Source organism: Rhinolophus sinicus, chromosome 3, assembly GCF_057876585.1.
Source record: "Rhinolophus sinicus isolate RSI-liver-muscle chromosome 3, RSI-T2T, whole genome shotgun sequence".
Classification (NCBI taxonomy): Eukaryota; Metazoa; Chordata; class Mammalia; order Chiroptera; family Rhinolophidae; genus Rhinolophus; species Rhinolophus sinicus.
In genome coordinates, this window is record NC_142503.1 from 162,240,701 (window position 1) to 162,264,847 (window position 24,147).

A 24,147-nucleotide genomic window follows, 5' to 3' on the forward strand; every position below is an offset into this window, starting at 1 on the left:
ACTTTACAGATACAAGACAACGCATAGTGTATGATTCCTTCATAGGAGGTTCAAGAACAGGCAACACTAATCTGTGGTCACAGAGGCAAAAGGTGGTTATTTTGTGGGACATTGACTGGGAAAGGCATGTGGGAGGCCTGCGGAGGTGCTGGTGTCATGCTATATGCTACATCCTATTCTGGGTGATTACAGGTGTATACAGCTGTAATACACATATGTAATTTAAAATGTGTTCATTTCACTGTATGTAACACCTCAATTTAAAAAAAAAGAAACCTACATTTATTCAGTCCAAATTACCTCATCTAAATTCATCATCCTTTGTCTTCCCTTAAAGCAGTGTACAAAATCTCTCGTTTGCAATTCTAAGACCAATCCTACCTGATTTCAACCACCCCAAAATCATCCCATAAGTAGACTCTTCTATGTTAAAAATTAAATGAGTTTCCATTTAAACTATGAAATAACTGAGAACCGGGATTGTGTCTACTGCCAGATGCCTTCATCAATATAAATCACCATATCTAAATCACATTTTAAAATTAACCTTTTTCTGAGGATGGACACAACATTCATTTATTCACTTTTACTTCCCCAATCTGTAGGCTTCCACTACTATTTGCAACCTTTCCTGTCATTCTGTCCAACACATTTACTGACTAGAATTAGGTATTCTTTCTAAAATAATGACTTGTTCATTTTGTAACATATTTGGAAGCCAATGACTCTACAATGCACTACTCTAAATTCCTCAACCTGACTTTAAATACCCTCCAGCGTGACCCTGAAGTTCCTTGGAGGTCTCTCCCCTATGAATTGCTTCAACTAGTTTGTTCATGTTCTGTACTTTTTTTCTGCCAGCATGTTGTCAATATCATGTTTTTCTGCTTGGGTCGCCTTTTCTTCCCACCCAAATCCTACCCACTGCTTAATTCACAAACTTACTTCCCCAGCCCATAAACTGAATATACTCTACTTGAAATTGTTTTGTCTTCTGAATCCCTACAACATTTTTTCTACAACATTAATTTAGCATCTATATATTACCTCCTTAAATATAGTAACTGTTTTTCAACTAGCCTATAAACAAGGGTAAAACGGATAAAAAATATGGTGATGGAAGAAGAACTGACTCTGGGTGGTGAACATACAATGTGACATACAGATGATTTATTACAGAATTGTACACCTGAAACCTATGCAACTTTACTAACAACTGTCACCCCAAGAAACTTTAATTTAAAAAAGTAAATAAATAAAAGACGGTGCTAAAACGATACATTAAAAAAAACAAAAGTAAGGGTTATCTTATTTCTTGGTAACTCCCAAATGCTATCGGTATGTGAGCAGTGACACAAAGTTGCGAGGTATGTTCCTAACCTTACTGTGCCATAATTTCTTCATCCTTAAAATATGAGTAATAACATAATCCACTTCAAAGGGTTGTAGTGAAAATTAAATGAGTTTCCAAGGATAGTGTGTGAAATAGTTCTGGGCATACAGTAAGCACGATATGGAGTATTTGCTTTCATTTTCATCATCCCAGCATTTAAAAGACCAGGAATGAGCTGAATTAGAAGAATACCTAATTCAGGTTGGGGAGGTAATAGAAGGAAATTTGAAAAAAGTTTCTTAAAGGAGCAAACCAGTAAAGGAAAAAGGCAGAGAGGCAAAGGGACCAGCAGATGCAAAGCAGACAGAAGGTTTTAACCTGACAAAAATAAAATGTCTTAACTAAACAGTGGTGTTTTTCACAGAATATAGAAAAAAGAAAACTAAACACTAAAAAGCTATCCAATATCTGCAAAGCAAACAACTAAGCCCAATTAAGATACTGTTCCATTTTGACTCTTCCTGAGCAAAGAACCAGCCTTCCTCTTTATTGATGCAACTATTAACACCTGACATGACGATATGCACAAGACGCACTCGGCTGGTGGTTTCATGACTGAGGGGGAAGATGCCGAAAGGTTTTTTGTTTGTTTGTTTTTTTTTGCTAACCTCACCATTTTCCTGATCTATGTAACCCATTTATCGGCTGTCAGAAAGACAGGCATACAGTCAGTCCATGGTTCTCACACTTAGCCCTTGCTTAGTCAGACTCACCTGATCCAGGAGTAATAAGAGGCCCCTCTAACTCGAGTGCCTCATCTTCAGACTGGTCATCTAGCTTTTTCTTTTTTTTCTTTGTTGGATCTCTGGGCTTCTTCAAGAGAGAAAGTTCTTCAGGGTGTCTGATATCTGTTAAGATAAGAAAACATTTTATTAGACTTAATGAAATTTAAACATTTTATACTGGGTGAATCCATCTATTAATCCATTTCAAAATAAGAATTTGTAATTTCCTTCTGTGTATGTGTTTCTGTTTTGCCATATACTAATGTTATGCAAAAGACAGATATGACACTTTTAAAAATCTACTAAAGCACTCTTACTTCATAACTAAGTATAGTGACATCAAAATGGAACAATAATGATCTAGGTTACAAAAAGAAAATACCGTGTTTCCCCAAAACTAAGACCTAGCCGGACCATCAGCTCTAATGCATCTTTTGGAGCAAAAATTAATATAAGACCCGGTCTTATATAAGACCGGCTTATATAAAACAGTTACTATATTTAAGGAGGTCTTATATAAGACCAGGTCTTATTTTACCTATTTATAGTAAAATAAGACCCGGTCTTATATTAATTTTTGCTCCAAAAGACGCATTAGAGCTGATGGTCCGGATAGGTCTTAGTTTTGGGGAAACACAGTATTAGAATTCTTACTCATGTATTTTTTATCTAAAACTGTAGGAAATTAAGCTTTATATTATATGGTAGCCATCAATTCTGCATGAAAAGTAAATGTAATGAAAATACTTTTGTATCACTACCAAATCTCGAAATTTTAACTGAAGAATCCCCTAAGAGGCAAAATAGTTAAATGAAAGTTAACAAAAGGAATTAAAGAAAACCCAAATATATACCAGGGTGCCAAAAAAAGGCATACAAGTGGACACTTTGCTCAGCATTGCTCAAGCAGTAATCAGAAGTGTCTGAATGCTGATGGTAACCACTCTGAACACCTCTTATAATTGCAGAAGTCAAACGTTACTTGTATTCATCTTTTGTTATAGGTATATATCAAGTATTACAATTTTAATAGTTTTTTCCTTTCTTAAAAATGTGTATACATTTTTTGGGCACCCTCTGTATATATATTATGTACCATGTCCATGAATTTAAAGAATTGCTAAGAAGTCAATTCTGCCCAAAATCAGCTAAAGATTCAATGGAATCCTAGTCAAAATTCCAACTTGCTCTTTTGTACAAGTTGATTGTAAAATTTATATGGAAATGAGAACAATCCTAGAATAGTCCAAGCAATTTTTAAAAAGAGTAAAGTTGGGGGACATAACATACCCGATTTCAAAACTTCATAAAGCTACAGCAATCAAGACATAATTATTGGCTAAATGATGAGACACAAAGATAATGGAATGGAAGTAAGGGTCCAGAAACATGGTCATTTATATAGCTGGTCAATTATTTTGAACCAAGGTACTATGGCAATTCAAAAAGAATGACAAATCTTTTCAACAAACAGTGTTGAACAAGAGTCATATTTTTTTTTTTTAAAGAACACTAGTCCTTACCTAACACTATATGCAAAAATTAATTCTAAGTGGATCATAGACCTAAAAGAAAATATAAGTAGACAAAGATTTCTTAGATAGGACAAACACACCACAAAAAAAATTGCCCTTTATTTTCAAAATAAGCCCAAAACAAAAACTCACTCTTTGAAAGATACTGCTGAGATAACAAAAAAGCAAGCTGTATACTGGGACAAAATATTCACAAAATATACACTTCTATCTGACAAAAGACTTGTATGCAAAATATATGTGTGTAAAGAACACACACAACTTGGACCAATGGGGTAAAGATTTGGACAAGCACTTCACCAAAGAATACGTAACATGGCTAAGCGACACAGGAAGATGCCCAACATTATTGGTCAGGAAAATACAAACTAAAACCACAAGACAGCATCACACACCCATCAGAGTAGCCAGCAATAATAAGACTGATAATACCCTATGTTTGTCAGGATGTGCAGGAACTGAAATTCTCATACCCAGCTGCTAGGAATGTGAAATGAGACAACTTTTGAAAAGTTTGGAAGTTTCTTATAAAGTTAAACACATACAACTCTAACATTCACTCTGAGTTATTTACTCAAGAAAATGAAAAGCACATCTGTAATAGCCAAAACTGGAAACAACCCAAATGGACAAACAAAATGTATTTTTATGTTAGTGGTATACTCCTACAATGGAACACAACTCATCAGTAAAAACAAACTACTGACACATGAAATAACATGAATGTATCTCCAAACCATTGTGCTAAGTGCAAGAAGATGATTAGAAAAGGGTATATACTGCATGATTCCATTCATAAAATTCTAAAAAATAACAAACAAAACTATAGTGACCGAGTAGATCAATGGTTGTCTGGCTGAAGTTTGAGGGCTGACAGCTATGTTCTGAATCCTGATTATGGTAGTTTCACAGATGCAGATGTTTGTTAAAACTCATCACAGTTTACACTTTAAATAGGTATAATTTATATCAGTTATACTAAAATAAAGTTAATTAAAAAGTAAAGAGCATGTGAGAGAGAGAGAGAGAGAGAGAGAGAGAGAGAGAGAGAGAGAGAGAGAGAGAGAGAGAGAGACAGACAAGAAAAAAGGCAGCAGAAGGGAGAAGCACTGGGTCGATGCATCATGTTTGGCAGCACTATACTGTATATCAGGGTATAAAAGAGTGGACAACAAAATACAAATCACTGTATAACTTGTAATGCTACAGATTGCTAGGTTACTAGATCAAAGTTTTACATGTAGCAGTTTGTACCTTCAAGAGCCCACAATATCCACTGGTTTCAATCTAGTATTATAAATTCAGAAAGCTTTCTGTTTGTAGGGGACCTGAAACTAGGATGGCCCATACTGCTGCGGGGCTGATGGGGCACAGTTTGAGGCAGAAGCCCACAGCCAAACTACCTAAATTCAAATCTCAGCGCCACTATGTATTAGCTGTGGGACTTTGGGCAAGCTACTCAGCCTGTCAATGTCCAAGTTTCCTCATCTGTAAAATGAAAATAATAGTACACCTCAGGAGGTTGTTGTGAAAATTAAATGATTCATATTGGTGAAGTTCCTTGAACAGGGCAGGCACATAACAAGTGCTTTGCAAGTATTAGGTATTAATGCTTTTCTCTAATTTTAAAAATTATATAATCATTTGGAAATTACAAGAAAGTATAAATAATCAAGTTCTTTAAAACTGTTCTTGATAAATGGAATGTGACTATGTAAATAAGTGATCATTTGAATAGAAGTATAAAATTCTACTGTGTAAATATATAATTTTCCTGTTCTTCTAATACTGAGCCCATTATAAATGATTCTAGAAACATCTATCTATGTACACATTTTTCTGTATTTTATTTCTTTAAGAATTCATTGGAGTTGAATAGATCAAAGATTATAATAATTTTAAGGCAAAAGTGGAGCAAGATGAACACGTGTTATTTTAAAGCTTTGCATATTGAAAAACAGTATGTTTATCTCCTTGTTTCAATTTACATTTCTTGGACTAGTAGTCATTTTTACATTTCCTCAGAGGTTTTTAGCCATTTATACTATTTCCTTCCTTTACTCATTTTTCTATTAGATTTCTTCAAATCAAGGTTAATTTGTATGTAAAATTTAACATGGTAGAAAAAAAAAAATCACTGCAAACAACACTGGACTTTCTTGTTTAAAAATGTATTTTATATACACCACAGTCCATGTTTGAAAAAGAAGTCCAAATAAATCTTTTAATAACTACATAGGTTTTTTTGTTTCTCTGTTAGTTATTTGAATTTTACCATCAGGAACACTGATACACATTAGGTTTTGTTTTGTTCTGTATTTTACAGGCTATTTTATGGGGAATGTTTTTCTGAAACATGAAAATAGAATTACCAGAAAAAACTGTCCTGAACAGATAGGTTACTAGATAGTAAGTGAATATAACTGCTCTTTTTGTTAATAAATTTAGGGTAAAGTACATCTTAAGCACTAAACAGCAGAAATCGTGTTAAAAATAACTGCATGTTCCTTAAATTTTGTCACTTTCTTAAAAGCTTCTAGATATATCTCATTTCTTTTTAAAGTTAAAAATAGGACAGCACACTCTTTAGCTAAAGTTACACAATTAAAAATCAAGGGTTTTCGTCATTCTTACATATTCAAGTTATAAAGAAGTGAAACCATTTATCTTCAAATCTATTTTTTGGGGTTTGATGCATTAGCACTAATTGCTATGATTGTGTAGATTCAGAAACTCCTAGGATATTTCAAGTACATCTTTTGAGCTATACTATCTAATAGAACTAAGTCATCATTTCCTACCTAGACTACTTTGAAAATAAACAAGATTTTTAACATTCTAAGAGACCTAATGATTTATGAGTTACATTTTCAATTCTCAGTGTACCCTCAGTTTTAAATGCCATCACTATCCATGTTGGAAGAAAGAAAAGGCATTAGAAAAGTCCAAGCCTCTGAATAATCAGCTACTTCAGTATTAAGTGAGGGCAGGGTGGTGGTAGTAATCCATTTCTCCACCCATTCGATCCACCAAAGAAAATCAAGTAATGGTACATAGTGAAAAATCTAAAAAGGACAGAAGGACATAAAATGAATCACACCTGAAAGATATGACACCCTTCTATCACAATTCACCATCATCAAGTTTAATGGGAGGGGGAAACAAGCATGTATAATTTGAAAAGGCCTCCCAAATGTATCTCGTGTGTCCTTTCTGCTTGAAAACCACTGCACTGCATGATTCATTCTTTGAGATTTTTTTTTCCTTAAGTCATTTCCTGTCCAGTTTACAAACCAGCGATTAATGTTATTAGAAGAATGAGTATTATAACTAGCTTTTGGTCAGTCCTATGCAGATGAAGCAGTTAACTCTGTGTCCATGAGACTCACTTGTGAAGTTAAAAATAACATTAAAAATACATGCGTGGGCCACATTCCCAGATACTCTTAGTGGCTCAGGGCTTCCAGCAGCTTGTCTTATAAAAGCTCTAGTAATTAATGGATGTTAACTACACTTAGTGTGGTGATCATTTTGCAATATATACAAATATCAAATCATTATGTCGTACACCTAAAACTAATTTAATGTTCCATGTCAATTATATCTCAACAAAAAAGCTCTCTAGGTAATTCTGATTCCAACTCCTTGAGAACTAGTAACTTAGGGAAAGGGGACGGTGGAGAAGAATGACATCTTATTTCTCTGGATAGCCACTGGTTGCACATGAACTCTGTGAATAAGTAGTTTTCAGTTCAACAATAACAAAAAAGGAAAGTAGGCCTACACCTTCACATAAGATACTAATTATTTCATTGATACAGGAATTTAGGAATCTGAATCACATGTATAAGAGTAGGCCTGGTGAAGCATGTTAAGTAATTAAACAAAGCTTTATACGTACTAAAATAAAATACACCTAGAGTATTATGAGATATAAAAATTTTAAAATGAGTATACCAAAATACAATGCTATCTTTCATTTATGCTAAATTTTATAGTTCAATAATAAACTAGCCATTTATGAGTCTCTACACAAAGCAATGAGCCAGTACCTCTTTATAACAGAAAAATACACTAAGTAGCAATGAAATTTAATGTTCAAAATCAATATAAAGTAATCAAGACAAGTCTAGTGGGAGTTAGACTACATATATGCTATACATATCAAAAACTATGGGGTGAGGAAGTGGGAAACGAGCAGAGAAGGGTTCTCAGGTAAGATAACATTCAGATTTTAGTTTTCTAGAGAGTTTCTGGTTAAACATGTATATTGAGCTGGTGCATTTATTTTTACACCTTTAGAAAATCATACAAAAAATAAAGAAATAAAAAAATTTATAAGGACAGAAAGAACAGGAGAAAATATCAGGTAAGAAATGTCAGAAAAATTCTGGGAGACAGAGCCAGATGGGGGTGTAGTAGGAGATATAGCAAAGAGCAGAAATATAAAATTAAGGTGTTTGCGGAAGGAGATACCAATGGGAAACACGCTGAATATCACCATGCTGAACCAAGCATGACCCAGCAGTAAAAACAGCAACATGAAAAATGAATCCTGCTCCAGAGCCCCTTTCCTGCTCCATCTGGATTAAACCTACCCTTTAGATACACACCTTCTGGATTCCTTAGAGGAGAACCTGAACAGCCAGACCTAGGGAAAAGATCTTATGCCCCATCAGTAAATGTATGAACGGACAATCAATGATTGGTAGACATTTGAGAAAGGCTTCTGTCGTAGGCAGAATTCTAGACATACACCCTTAAAATTCCTGTCCCTGGATGTACAATCATACACTAATCTAGGGACTGCTGTGAACAAACTTTGCAAAAGTTAAGATTACTAAATGATAAGGTTACTAATCAACTGATTTTATGAAGATTATTCTGGATTGGCGAGGGAGGCTTAATGTAATCACATGAGGCCTTCCAAACAGAAGAGGAAGGAAGAAGAGGGAAGCAGAGGAGAGATGAGAGAGCACAAGTCAGACAGATCTGAAGTGTAAGAAGGACTGGATTTGCTGTTATTGGTTTTGAAGATGGAGGAAGAGAGCCACAAGTCAAGGGATTTGGGAGGCCTCTAGAAGCTGAGAATGACGCCTGGCAGACAAACCAGGGGAACCTAGTCCTACACCCACATGAAACCAAATTCTACCATTTAGACTCCGAGCCTTCTGGAAGGAACACAACCCTGCTGACACCTTGATTTCGGGCTTATAAGACTCTAAGCAGAGGACCCAGAGGAGCCATGCTGTGCCAGGAGTTCTAACGTTATAGAGACTGTGAGGTAAGAAATTTGTGTTGCTTTAGGCTGCTACATTTATGGTAATTTATTACGGCTGCAATGGAAAACTCACAGAGATTCTAACATTAAAGAGACCAAATGAAAAGAAAAACAACTTAAAGAAGTAGAGCTAATGCTGAGAACAGAAGAACAAAACAAAAACCTCTTATTACAATTCTCAGAAAGATAAGACAATGACATCTATGAGAGATAAATGGATGTTTTATAATCAACCAGAGATTAAGAAAGATCTTGGGTATTAACGAACGGGGGGGGGGGGGGGGGAGGTCCTTTAAAAAAACAAAAACTATTTTGTTGAGGTTTAATTTATATAAGTTCCACAAATCTTAAATGTATTCATGAATACCTGAGTAATAAACATCCAGATAAAAACATACAGCATTGAAAATTAAAATTTGATATCCACAACAAAAAACTCCAATAGAAGAGATAATAGTAAGAGTATCAATTCAGTAACATAGTCTGACTAATTACTACTAACAGAAAGAACAGTGAAAACAAACAGGAGGGATTAGGGCACATTAATTACCATGAAATTTCAAAATGGCAGGAAAAAGAAAAGATCCTTCAAGTTTCCAGAGAGAAAAAGCAGTCTTCAAAGAAAATAAAAATAAAAGTAAAAAGAACACTATCAGCACCATCAACAGGAACACTGGAAGCTAAAACCACTGAACAATGACTTCTCAATTCGGAAGGAAAATAATTTTCAATCCAACAATTCTATCAAAGGGCAAAATAAAGACATTTTCAAGGGTAACATCTCAAAAACTTACATCCCATTCACCTTTTCCTTGGTACGCTGATGGAGGATACAGTCCACCAAAATAAGGGAGCAAATCAACACTGAGAAAAATGCAAGGATCAAATATAAGAAAAAAGCCATTTTCCTTGGACAAAGGTGAAGGGAAGTCCTGGGGCTTTAACTGGACACCTTGGCCTAGAAAACATCCTTATTGGAGCAGGATGACAGAGGGCCTGTAGAGTGTCTCGAGGAAGAGAAAAAGGAGGGATTATTATCAGATAATGTATTTGATCATGAAAATTACACAGAATGTGGAATGTAGAAGAATCAGCAAGAGATACAGGTTGAAAACGAAGCAAATGGTAAACAAAAATACGAGATAAGTAAAACTGTATAGTTTGGTTCAGCAAGTAAAAATATGTACCTTGTTAAAAATAATGTAAATGATACTGCTTTAGCCCAAAATTACAACAGTGAAAATAAAAGGAGGAAAAAAGTTGAATAAAAAAGGTGAACAGATATCTAAAATGGATAAATCAAGAAATAGCAGTATAAACACATTATTTAGAAATATGGAACTGAAAATCAGAAACACTAAAAGAGTAGAAAGTGGTAGGGAACGTGATTAGGGGCTGGGAGAAATAGGGCAAAAAAGTAGTTTTATGCTATAAGCCTTTTTAACTTTAACCTTGCATCTATTACTTTGATAACAAATTTTTAAATGTTCCTGCTTACAGTATAAAGAATGCATTGGAATGAACAACAATGGATAAAGGAGACAATTTAGGAGGCTGCTGGAACAGCCTAAGGGAGAGGTGGTGGTAATGTGGTCTTACTAGAGCAGTAGGGGTGATAAAGATGGAAAGATGTGAAAAGATTCAGGACATATCTTGGAGGCAAAAATAACACTTCTAGGTGATTGATGAGATGTGTAGGTGAGACAGAGAGTGGTGCTAACTATGACTCCCAAGTTGCTAGTTTGTTTATCTGGAATGGTGGTACCTTTTGCTGCTATGGAAACTTCTAAAGGACAGAGTGGGGAGGAGGGAGCACGGAGATTTGGGAAGGAATGCCATGAGCTCAGTTTTGAATATGTTCAATTTGAAATTACTGTGAAAGAAATGGTCTTCTTTTAAATAATGCTTCAATGAGCAAATGATGGTTTTCAAAAAAGGTATAAGGCTAGACAAAATATCAAGGATAAATTAAAAATGGAGAGTCTCCTCTAAGATGGAATAACAGGGACTTGATTTACCCTCCTGCTTTATTTAACCAATAGAAAGGAAAAGAAAGGTTTTCAGACATTAGACAAAGAGCACAGAAGAGAAAAGAAAAAAGACAGGATGAGCCCTTTGAGTGTGCCAGCTTACTGCCTAGAAGTTGTACAGAGTGAGGTCTTACTGAGTTGAGAGACCTCAGACAGTGTTCAGGAAGGCCAAGAAATGGCTAGAGTTCGTGGGTCAGAGTACTGGAGAGAAGGGAGCTCCACAGAGAGAGCTCTGGAGCTCTGCAGTTAACTGCTGGCGACTGGCTCAATGCTGATCTGTGCATGTGTCAGAGACAAGTCCTCCTAATACACAGGGTATTGAGAGGAATCCCCAGAGGGAAATTAGTCTTAGACTAATGGGGGCTCTGGACCTACCCTAACAAAGCTTAAAAACAAGCACCGAAAGGATCCAACTGATTCCAACTAATACGACTGCTGGCCAGAACAAAGCTAATACTACTTTCAAGAAATCCAGCCACCAATAATGTAAAATGTAATAGAGGGCATTATTCAATCAAAAATTACCAGGCATAGTTCTTTTTCCACCGAAGTAGGAAGTAGCTCAAGACACCATTGGCCACACGGACCGAGTGGCGGGCGTCAGGGCCTGCGAGACTGTGGCCCGGCCTTTCAAGGTGAAACAGAGCCTAGGAGTTGAAGATGAATGAAGGCTGTCATGATGAATGTTTCCCAAAAACTTACAGGATGACTAAACCGCTAGGAGCACAACTGCATGTAAGAAGAGGTGTGGCATGCAACATTTTGGAAGGAAAAATGAAGAATTGGTCAAGAACACATGAATTGAAGCAAATGATGAAAATTAATATTTTATTTAACATTGATCACAATAAATTATGTAGAAAAAAAAAATTACCAGGTATAAAAGAGGCAGGAAAATATGACCCATTACCAGGAGTAAAGGGGAAAAAAGTTATTTCTGCTTCTGTTAAAGCAGAAATTTCTGCTCCTGTTAAAGCAGAAATAACTGCAATGATAGAATTAGTAATCAAACATATTAAAATAGCTATTATAAATATATTCCACATGTTAAGTAAAGGAAAGCATAAACATAATGAGAAAAATGAAAGATTTACATATTTTACTAAGGCAAAAATCAAGCGTCTAGTGATAAAAAAATACATCTAAAATGAAATACACTAATGGGATCAACGGCAGATTAGCAAAAGATCAGTGAAATTAAAGCTATAACAACAGACACTATTCAAAATGAAGCACAAAGAATAAAGACTGAAAAAAGGAACACAGCATCAGTGACCTTTGGAACAATAATCAGTCTAACATACATGAAACTAGAGTCCCACAAAGGATGGGAAGTGTGGGAAGGGACACTAAAAATTATTTGAAAAATTAATTTGAAAATTATCAGATTTGATGAAGACCATAAACCCAGAGATCTAAGAAATGCAATGAACCTAGAACAGAATAAACCTGAAGAAAACTATGCCAAGATACATCAGAATTAAATTGCTGAAAACCAGGATAAATTCCTAAAAGGCCAACAGAGAAAACATACAGGAGCACAAATAAAAGAATATTAACAGAATTCTCTGAGTTACACAAACCTGAAGATAATAGAGACATCTGTAAATTACTGGAGCAGGGATAAAGTCCAGAATTCTTCACCCAGCTGCAATATCAAAAATTAAGGCAAAATCAAGACCTTACAGACAAAAGGTGAAAAAATCATCACCAACAGACCAACACTATAAAAAGGTCATATGAAGTCCTTCAGGTAGAGTAAAAAAGATAACACCTGGAAAGTATCCTCACAGAGAGCACTGAAAAATGGTAAATATGTGGGCAATTACAAAAGACCATTTTCCTTATTTTCTAATACTTTGAAAAGACAATGTTTTAGGGGAAGATAATAACATATTGTGGGTTTTAGCATATGTGAAAGTAAAACATGACAGTAGCCCAAAGGACAGGTAAGGGGAACAGGAACTATACTGTTATAAGGTTATTATTACACTATGTGTGAACTGGTATTATTATACTATTAGAACATAGACTGTAAGTTTAAAAGTCTCATGTTGTAAACCCTAGAGCAACCACTAAGAAGACGAAATAAAAGTGGTAATAGCTACTATGGCACAGTGGAGATAAATGTAATCATAACAAACAAATTCCTCTCAATTGGAAAAAGGGAAACAAACAAACAAAAAACAATACAATAAAAAAATAAATACCATGTAAAAAATACTAAGATGGTCGATTTAAACTCAACCACATTGATAATAACATTAAATATGAATGGTCTAAATAGTTTATAGAAGGGCGGGGATTATCAGAATAGATATAAAAAACAGCTCTAGCTATATGTTGTTTATAAAAAATGTAGTTTAAAGACACAAATAAATTAAAAGAAACAGGATAGGAAAAGATATAGGTATATTTCAAAGCAAACAATATTATCATGAATATAGAATATTTCAGTGATAACAGTAAATTCTTCAATAGGACGTAACAATTCTAAATGTGTGTGCATAATAAGAATACTTCAATAAAACTGATAAAAGTGAAAGGAGTAAGAAAAAATTAACAATTACAGTTAAAGATTTCAACAATCCTCTCTTATCAACCAACCTGACCTGTCATTCATAGAACATTCCCACCCAATGACAATATACATTCCTTTCACATACACACATAGTTTCATATTCTTGAGATAAACCTCACTTGATCATGATGTGTTCATCTTTTTTACATATTGCTGGATGCAATCTGCTAAAATTTTGTTAAAGATTTTTGTGTCTATGAACAAAAATCATCAAAGAAATCATAAAGTGGTCTTCATCAAAATTAAAACGTTTGTTCTTCAAAAGACAATTAAAATATAAGCCAAACAGTAAGAAAATATTTGCAAAACACATTCAATAAATTTTCCATATCTAGTATATGCAAAAATGCTTACAACTTAACCCAGTAAGATGACAAACAACCTAATTTAAAAAAAGGGGGGGAAGGCAAAGGATTCAAACACTTTACCAAAAATATTATGTGGTGGCAATTAAACACATGAAAAGATGCTCAATATCATTAGTTACAAGGGTAATGAAAACTGAAATCACAGAGATGTTAACCCATATCGACTAGAATAGCCAAAACTAGAAAATGTTACAAGTAGTTTAAGTGATTCGCCATTTGTTTTTCATCTTCACCTTTATAGAAAAGATAATCTGTATTGTTTTTTGGTTTTGGGTGGTGTTTTTCCATTTCACAGTAAGTGAGATCTTTGTCTGACTTCTTTCACTTAGCATAATACCCTCCATTCATGCTGTCACAAATGGCTGGATTTCCTTCTTTGTGGCCAAATAATATTCGCGCGTGCATGCGTATGCGTGTGTGTGTGTGTGTGTGTGTGTGTACCTACACACACCACATACATCTTATCCACTTATCTGAGGCAATACAGGTAGCTCAGAGAACTGATCCCCTCAAGGACACCAGGTGAAGCACCTCTCTGGTTTCAGTTTCACAAGAAACGCATGGGGAGTGGGGGAAAACAAGAACCAGTTTTATCCAGCAGGACCAGTATCCATGACCAGGACCTGACGACCTTTAGCTAATTTTAATGTCGTTATAACCTCATTTACACTCCTATCATGCACTTGATGCCAAGACAATTCCAGAGGAACCAAATAAGGAAGAAAAAGCAGGAAACAGAGGGTCCCACCCAGAGGGAGGAGAAAACAATGGGAAGTCACCAATTCCAGCCCCTAGGGGAGATAAAATGCCCTGGTCAGGACTTCCTCAGGGCCACTCAACCTCCCAGTTCACTGGTATTTCCTTCTCAAGTATGTACTTTCACTTCAATAAATCCCCTGTGCTTTCCTGCGTCTGTCTCGCTCTTGAATTCTTTCTCACAGGAAAGCAAGAACCTGGCTTCTGCTCCCAGCTGAGTCCCCAGCAGAGACATCCCTGAGGGCCTCCTGCGACATGCTGATAGTCCTTAGGTTCTTTCCAAATATTGGCTGTTGTAAATAATGCTGCCATGAATATGGGGCTGCAGATATCTCTTTGACATAGTGTTTTTTCATTTCCTGTGATGGGGGAGGGGAGTCCAGAAATAGACCTATATAAATATAGTCAACCGATCTTTGGCAATGGAGATAATTTTTCTTTTTAGTTTTTTTGTTGTTGTTTTTAATTTTATTGGGGTAACATTGGTTAATCACATAAGTTTCGAATGTACAACTTTGTAATACAACATCTGTATATTCCATTGTGTAATCACCACCCAAAGTCTAGTCTCCTTCCATTACCATATATTTCACCTCTTTTACCCTCTTCATCTTCCCCCCACTCTGCTTCCTCTCTGGTAACCACCATTCTGTTGTCTGTATCTATGAGTTTACACATGTATGTTTTTATATAGGCATAAATTTAGAATCAGCCAAGTAAATACCTAGGAATACAATTTCTGAATCATATGAAAAGACTGTTTAACTTTGTAAGAAACTGCCAACTATCAGATATTTTTTCAAAAAAATGGTGCTTGAACAACTGGACAGCCACATGCAAAAAAAAAACAAAAAAAACAAAACACAAAGAATCTAGACCCAGACCAACACCTTCACAAAAATTAATTCAAAATGTATCACAGGCCTAAATGTAAAACGCAAAACTATAAAACCCCTATTAGGCAACATAGGAAAAAATCTAGATGACCTCGGGGTTGGTGATGACCTTTTAGATACAACAAAAGCATAATCTACAAGAGAACTGATAAGCTGGAGTTCATTAAAATTAATTTCTGCTCTGTGATAGAAACTGTCAAAGATAATGAAAAGAAAGCCAAAGACTGGGAGAAAATACTTGCAAAAGGACTGTTATCCCAAATACACAAAGAACTTTTAAAATTCACCAATAAGAAAACAGCCAACCTGATTAAAGCAGGCCAAAGACCTTAACAGACACCTCCCCAAAGAAGATGTACAGATGGCAAATGGGCCTATGAAAAGATGCCCCACATCGAATGTAATCAGGGAACTGCAAATTGAAATGAGATACCACTACACATCTATTAGAACGGCCACAATCCAGGTCATTAACACCACCAAATGCTGGTGACGATTTAGAGCAACGGGAACTCTCGTTCACTGCTAATGTGGATATGAAATGGCACAAGTACTCTGGAAGACAGTTGGGCGGTTTCTTACAAAACTAAACATTCTTACCATATGATCTAACAATCACACTCCTTAGTATTTACCCAAAGGAGTTGAACACATGTCCACACAAATCCTCCATGTGGATGTTTATAGTAGCTTTATTTATAATTGCATAACCTGGAAACAACCAAGATGTCCTTCAGTAGGAGAATGCATAAACAAACTGTGGTACATCGAGACAATGGAATTATTTTTCAGTGCTAAAAAGAAATGAGCTATCATGCCATGAAAAGACATGGACAAAACTTAAATGCATATACTACTAAGTGAAAGAAGCCAATCTGAAAAGGCTGCATATTATATGATTCAAACTGTAAAACATTCTGGAAAAGGCAAAACTATGAAGACAGGAAAGAGAATAGTGGTTGCCAAGGATTGGAGGAGGAAGGGAAGAATAGGCAGTGTACAGATTTTTAAGGCAGTGAAACTACTCTGTATAATATAATAATGATGGATACATGTCATATATTTATCCAAACACCAAGAGGAAACCTAATGTAAGCCACTGACTCTGGATAATAATGATGTGTCCTTGTAGGCTTATCTATTGCAACAAATGTACCACTCTAGGGTGGGGTACTGATAGTGGGATAGGGGGTGAATGAGAACTTTGTACTTTCTCCTCAATTTTGCTGTGAACCTAAAACTATACTAAAAAATAAAGTTTATATCATTTATCTATTTTTTAAAAATTAATAAACAGGAAATTCAAGAAAAGAAGAAACTTAGATTAGATGGCCAGGTAAAGATATAAAAACATACTTAACTTTATAAACTAAAATGAAATACTGTATTATTTCACTCGGAGAAGCAAACACTAAAAACTGACAACATTCAAGTATTAGTGATAATTTGGAGCAAAGGATTTTCATACATTGTGGGTTGGAATAGAAAATGGTAGAAAAACTTAGAAGAGCAATTTGACAGTACTTTGAAATGAATTATGTGTACGCTTAAAAAGAAAGCAACCCTACTTTTTTACTTCTAGGTGAACACTCAAGAAATTTCTGCAAACATGTACAAAAACTGTGGAAGAAAATACCCACACAGCAATGGCAGTAACATATATTGTTTTGGGGCATATATATACATAGATATGAATACATGCATATGTGTGTGTGTTTACGTATTTTTTAAAAGTATTGGAAGGATACACACTAAACTTAAGACAGTAGTTGCTTTCTGAAGGGAAATTAGGAAAATGTGACTCAAGAACTTTACCTATTTTGATTGAAAGAGTTTGGCAAAATAATATCAGCTATTAATTCCATTAAACATCAAAATCATTATAATTTCAGACTCATTAGATCTAAAGAGTAATGTCAATCTATCTGTATCTCCTCCTAATCTATAGCACAGTAGAGTTATGTACTAGTGATAAAGACAATAGTTCACATTTTCTCTGAAGGTTGAATACTTCCTGTCATATGACATAACTGGGTCAGCCAAAAGTAATCCATGTCTCATTTCATAAAAGCATAAATAGAATTACTATAAGAGTGTTCATACTGTAGACTGGTTAAGGAAGACAACACTCATAGTCATTTCCCTAGGAGCTGTGCCAGGCCTTCAATGAAGGAAGTGACATAATCTGCCTGAATCACTAAAATCAAATAGTGACTTATGTGAAGGAAACTGCAAAAGCTACATCCCTCTGAAAATAATACCCATTTCCTTCCCTGTTCCCTTCTCCTTCCCAGAAGTCATCAGAATAAAATATTACATAATAATAAATACCTGATACACTTCTAATAAGGAAAGAATATGTACTACATTCCTACTGTTCTACCTTAACCCAACATTTATCTTAAAGTAATATGAAAACTTTAAAGAATAAAGTAAAAATTTCACATACACATACATCGATAGCTCACCCCAATCCCTACTCTTTGAGTTATGCTAAATGTCAGTTCATCATACATACATCACATAATTTAATACTTTGATGAAGAATTTATCCAATACTTACTAAAAGTCTTACAGATGTCAGAAACAGCTTTGAAGACTCTATCAGAAAAATTCACTTTCACTTTCACATACTTCATGTTGGGAAGTTGCAGGCGAAGCAGTTTGTGCTGGGGGGTGAACTGAAGCTTAGCATCTGCCTGAATGCCATACTTATCCAAGGTCCAATGTGTCTTAAGAAGCCAGGTTCTCTTCTTTTCCCACCAGAGAGCATGATCAGACCAATCTTTTTTTACATCTATTAAAAAAAAAAAAAAAAAACACTTAAAAATTAAAATCACCAAGATTACTTTGAGAAATTAAAAGCAGAAAACTAAATAATTGGGTATTTAGTACAAACAATTAAATATAAAATGCTTATGTGATAGGTACAAAAGAAATACTGAACAGCTGAGAAAACACACGCTGCCTTAGAAAGCCAGTGTACAAAAGGTAGCTGAGGCAGAATTCACACGGCAACTAATAATGCCTAAGTTAGGTAGAATATGGGACACATGGATGCAGAGTAAACGTTCTCTGCAGTCATTCCCAGAAACAGAACCCGGAGGCTGGAATCAGAAGGATAACTAATGAAGTAGAGCTGGTGGGTTCTGAGCCCAGCCTTGAGGAATGGACAATATTCTGATGATAAAGTAGGTGAGAAGGCTGAGGATTGTGAGGCTGTACATGTGTGAAGTCAGTAAGGAGTGGTGAAAAGAAAGATAGAGAACCGGAGTGAGCAAAAACCAACATCCTAGGTGAAGAAGAAGAACACGGGGGGAAAAAAAATCCAAGAGTAAGTAATACTCTAAAACCTAAGAGAGGGAAAAAGAAAAAAAACAAAACAAAAAACAACCTACATCCCAACCTACACACTGTCCCAAATACAAGGTGTGATAAAAAATACAGTGAATGCTGCTGTCACGTGCCAGCCAACCGAATGGCAGGGATCTTTAATACAGAAAGCAGCGCACTGAACCTTAGTAACAGTGTGTGACAAGTTTCAACTTGTTCAGTGCAGTCAGTCAGGTGTAAGCTACGGATGAGAGAAGGTGTGTTTTAAAGTGTGTTGTAAATCATGGATCACGAACAACACTAACATGAAGTGGGCAAACGGTTTGATCCTCCATCATGACAACACTCCATGTTACGTATTGCTTCTGGTACAGCAATTTCTGTCCAATAAAAACATCACAGTGTGTCCTCATCCAGATCTGGCATCCTGCGACTTCCAGCTCTTCCCCAAAGTCAAAATGACCATGAAAGGTAAACATTTTGAATCCATTCAGAACATCGAGGCAGCCATGATGGTGCAACTAAACACACTCACAAAAGAGGACTTCCAGAACTGCCTCAGAAAGTGGCAAAAATGATGAGATAAATGTGTCTGAAGTGAGGGGGAGTATTTTGAGGGGGATTAATGGCAATGTGTCTTTTACTGTAATACAAATTTTTTTAATTTAAACATTCACTGTATTTTTTTATCACACCTCATCCATTCCAAGAAAAGTAATTTATAAAGTCACAATTACTTTACAAAGTAATTTATAAATTATAAAGTAATTTATAATATAAAATTTATAATATAAAAATAAAGTAATTTATACATTACTTTAAAAAGTGATTTATAAAGTACAAGTGTAACAGAAAATGTTAATACATTAATATCTGTTAAACTATTTAACAGCCTTATGCAATTAAATTAAATGAAACCAAATAAAGAATGTAACACAAGATTTCGCTTACCCCTCGGTAAGGCAGATCTTAACAATAAACTAGCAAAATACACACAAAATACAACTTCAGCTAGTTTTTAAAGTAGCAATAAAAGCGAAAACGTTTTGGATCTATTAAACTAAAAACCAAAAAAGGGGGAAATAATGTTTCAAAAAGAAAATCAAAAAAGCCTTCCAGGGGAAGAAAAAAAAACTTGGAAAATAACATTATCGCAAATAAAAACTATTATGGTTCTGCTAAAAAGATTATTTTAATATAACTTTAGTAAGAAGATAAGTTTGAAAGTATATACTGAACACACAATGGGATTTATAGATGATGTAATACAGAAATGTACACCTGAAATCTATGTAATTTTACTAACAATTGTCACCCCAATAAAAAAAAATTTAAAAAAAAAGTATATACTAATCTGGAAGATTTTTTAAACACAACTTGTCTACCTGAAAGCCTCAGGAAGTAAAAATCAAATTTCCACATTATGTGTCTACAAACACCTTCTATGGTGAAATTTATGTGATATAACTGAATTTCTCATTATGGAAGAAACACATCACTGGAAAAAAGACTTTCAATTCCTTAGACATTAAAAAATATTTTAATCAGTACGTACTTTACTGTGAGAATTGTAGTTATTTGTGATTATATTGCCGTTTTGAAATTTTAACATTTGTTTTGGGAAAGCCCAATTATGTTATTTGAAGTTTGGCTGCAGAAATACATATAAGTTCTATCGTACAACAACTCGCCTAATTGTGACATAATGTATACTACCTGAATCTTAAATTATTTTCCAGCACAGAATCTGTCAACTCTCTGATCTAGCTCACAGAAGACAACTAAGATTGGGACCCTTTCATGTATTAGGTAAATGGTGACACATTACAGAAAGTTTACTTTTCAAGAATAAAGAACCCCGGGCAGAAAAAGATAACTTTTGCAAAGAATGACAGTACCCGAGTAAGGCTGCGCTGAGTTAACAGTAGGTAGGTATATAATACTTTCTTCCCTGCACCTCTGTCCAGTCACTTCTGTGGTACTCTGGTGCCAATGTCAATGGTTAAGGATGCTACCTCATATGAACTCCCAGTGGAGGTGCGGGGGGCAAAAGGCTGTCACTCGTACCCTGCTGATAATCAACCTCATCATCATCATCACCAAGTTAAATCATTTGGACTCCCCCAAAAGGCAAACCTGAGATAAGAACTTTGGTGCAAGTAGCTTCTTTAGGGGAAGGGAGAACCCAGGAAGCACACTTGAGGGGATTAAGAAAAGTGAGTTTAGAAAGAAAAGTCTAGAAAGGGCTCATGAACTGCTGTGGATAACTGGAGTTCAGCTCTGCTAAAGACCCTTTCAGGATCCCACAGAACGTGCCTCAGACTGTGGAGCTAAGGAAAGAGAAAGCCAGGGCATCTATCTACCTCCTTGGTTGAGGGTCGCTCCCAGGGCCATTAAGTTCCCAGAGCGTCTGCTGCTACAGTGTTTCCCCAAAAATAAGACCTAGCTGGACAATCAGCTCTAATGAATCTTTTGGAGCAAAAATTAATATAAGACCTGGTCTTATTTTACTATAAGACTGGGTATAATATAATATAAAATGTAATACAATACAATACCGGGTCTTATATTAATTTTTGCTCCAAAAGACGCATTAGAACTGGTTGTCTGGCTAGGTCTTATTTTCGGGGAAACACGGTATGCATGGGGCTGACCACCCACACTGGGGCAGAGCAAACTCAGAGCAAACTCAGAGATCTAGCGCTTAAGGAAAGAAGGTGTCAGGCTCTGTCCACCACAGCAGCCAGTGAACTGGGGGTGGATGGAAAGGGCCTCAACAGCATCTGTTACAAGCTTGAAAGAAATACTTATTCAAACAAACAAAAAGGTGCTGTTTTACAATGGTATCAGGATAGACAGCAATATTATAAAGACATAATAAATGTCAGTCTCAATGTGGTAGTAAAGTGCTAAAACACAGTGGGCAAAGACACCAACATGATCAGGAGATGAGTAGCTCTTTGGAATAAGTTACAAGTGAACTTGATAAAGACGCAATTTGTCACCAACCCCAAAAGTTTAAAGACAGTTTCTACAACTTGGGGTGTGAAAAGGACTATTGGTCAAGAATCCGACTTCTCATTCAAAGCTACACAACGACGCCATTACTATGAATGGCAAAATTCTGCCTTTGGATTTTGTGTGGCCCACTAACTTAGAATGGTTTTTATGCTTTTAAATGGTTTGAGGATAAATTGGGTTCCCAGACCCAATTTCAGCACGGGGGGGTGGGGGGGGGACAGGGGTTGCTCCCCCACACCAACTAACAAATTCTCAGACACCAGCAGGGAGTCTGAGAATTCAACTGAATTCTGACACACCTACCCAGAGACAGCATCCGATTCCTTAGGTTAAGGGTTCAGCCCTGTAAGACTGCCCCTTCCCTTCCCCAGCCACATGCACTTCAGATGCCTGATGCAAGCCCAAGTTACCTGTGCTTCTGGCCGACTGGCTACAGATTGGAGGTTCCAATGACTTCCCCCAACTCAGAATGCCAACTGCAAGCCCAGGCTGTCACCTGTACTTCTGACCAACCGGCTATATAAACCAGAGGTTAGTTAACATGATCCCTTCCTTGGATTTGATTAATTTGCTAGAATGGCTCCCAGAACTCAAGGGAAACACATTATTTGCTAGATCACTGGCTTCCTGTAAAAGGATGTAACTGAGGAACAGCCAGGTAGAAGAGATGCACAGGGCAAGGTGTGTGGGAAAGGGTGCAGAGAGCTCCCATGCCCTCTAGGCATACCACTCGCCCATGCCTCCCCGTGGTCACCAACCCAGAAGCTTTCTGAACCCCATCCTTTTGGCTTTATTACATAGTCGTGACTGATTAAATCATTGGTCATTGGTGACTGATTCAACCTTCAGCCCCTGGAGGTCAGGGCATGGGATCGAAAGTTCCAACCCTTCACTTCGTAAGTTATAAGTTATATAGATAAATGTCTCATGACTATGCTGTACACCTGAAACTAATATGATATTGTACACCAACTATAATTGAAGTGAAAAAAAATACAAGTTCCAACCACCTTGTTGGTTCCCCTGGCAACCAGTCCCCATCCTTAGGTGCTTTCCAAAAGTCACCTCATTAACACAACAAAGGACACCCCCAATACTTAGGAAATTCAAGAGTTCAGGTGAGCCAGCAATTACGGAAGACCAAATGTATATGAGATATATATTTCGGTCATCTTAATGATAAAATACTATTTCTTATAAATCACAATGTTGCAGAGATTTTTTTAAAAATCAAAAAAATATTATATCATTTTATATAAAATTCAAATTTCAATGTTCATGGTTTTATGGAACATGGACACACTCTTCTGCTCACATATGTCTATGGCGGCTTTTGCATTACAATAGCAGAGTAAAGTAGTTGTGACAGAGACCTCATGGCCCCACAAAGCCCAAAATATTTACTATCTAGGCTTTTACAGAAAAACTCTGCACGTCCCTGATACAATAAAATCTCAACTTTTCATCAATTAGGCTTCAACTCTGACCTCAGAAACAGGTACCTCCCCTGATGCCCACCTTCCCTTTTCAAGGCTGCCTGCCCTCTCTCAATTCCAGCTTGGTGTTTCAAACCAAAGGAGCAGCCCATCTGCACCCAGCAATGATAAATAGACAAGGGCATGCAATCCAGAGATGTACTAGACACCCTATGAGGAGGAACACATACCCACAAAAGGAAAAGAAAATCTCTTTCTGACTGGCAACACTGTTAAGACCAATCTTTTTTACCCATAGAAAATAGTGGTGGATTAAGTAACAATATAAGAAAGAAAAATTAACAAAAGCAGGACACCAGAAAAGATCAGAAGTGTCAACAGTACACAGGCCAAGAGACAAAAACAGGGAAATGCAGGCATTCTAACAGCTAAAGTAGACAGTGATGAAGATGAACTAGTCAGACTGACTTATGTTCAAATATAATTTTTGGTAGCATTCTTGAAGACTCAAAACACCAGCGACCTAAACAGCATTAATTATAGGGTAATCACTACTACAGAATAAGAACAGCATCTATAAAACATTCATTAATTCAACAAACATCTCCTGAACAGGTACTATGTACACGGCATGGTTTCAGTGCCAGAGATAGTGATGAGATCACAAAGTTTCAGCATCTTTGAAGAAGGCCAATATGACTAGAGTGGAGCAAGTGAAGAAAATAGGAGGTGGCATCAGAGAGCAAGGCAGAAGCCCTGTAGGTCAAAGCTGTCTAGATTTTGTAAGTGTGT

At 36.0% G+C, this 24,147-nt stretch overlaps 1 protein-coding gene across 8 annotated transcripts in view; it reads right to left on the minus strand.

The window, feature by feature from the left end:
• Nucleotides 1-24,147, minus strand: part of FERMT2 (FERM domain containing kindlin 2) — a 78,601-nt gene that overhangs the window by 25,055 nt on the left and 29,399 nt on the right. For all 8 annotated transcript variants that reach the window (XM_088797339.1, XM_019725713.3, XM_019725712.3 and 5 more), the window contains exons 3-4: nt 18,129-18,362; nt 2,107-2,241 (exon numbers count right to left, since the gene is read on the minus strand). In XM_088797339.1, the coding sequence (XP_088653465.1) occupies nt 2,107-2,241; nt 18,129-18,362 (369 nt within the window). The remainder of the gene's footprint in view (nt 1-2,106; nt 2,242-18,128; nt 18,363-24,147) is intronic.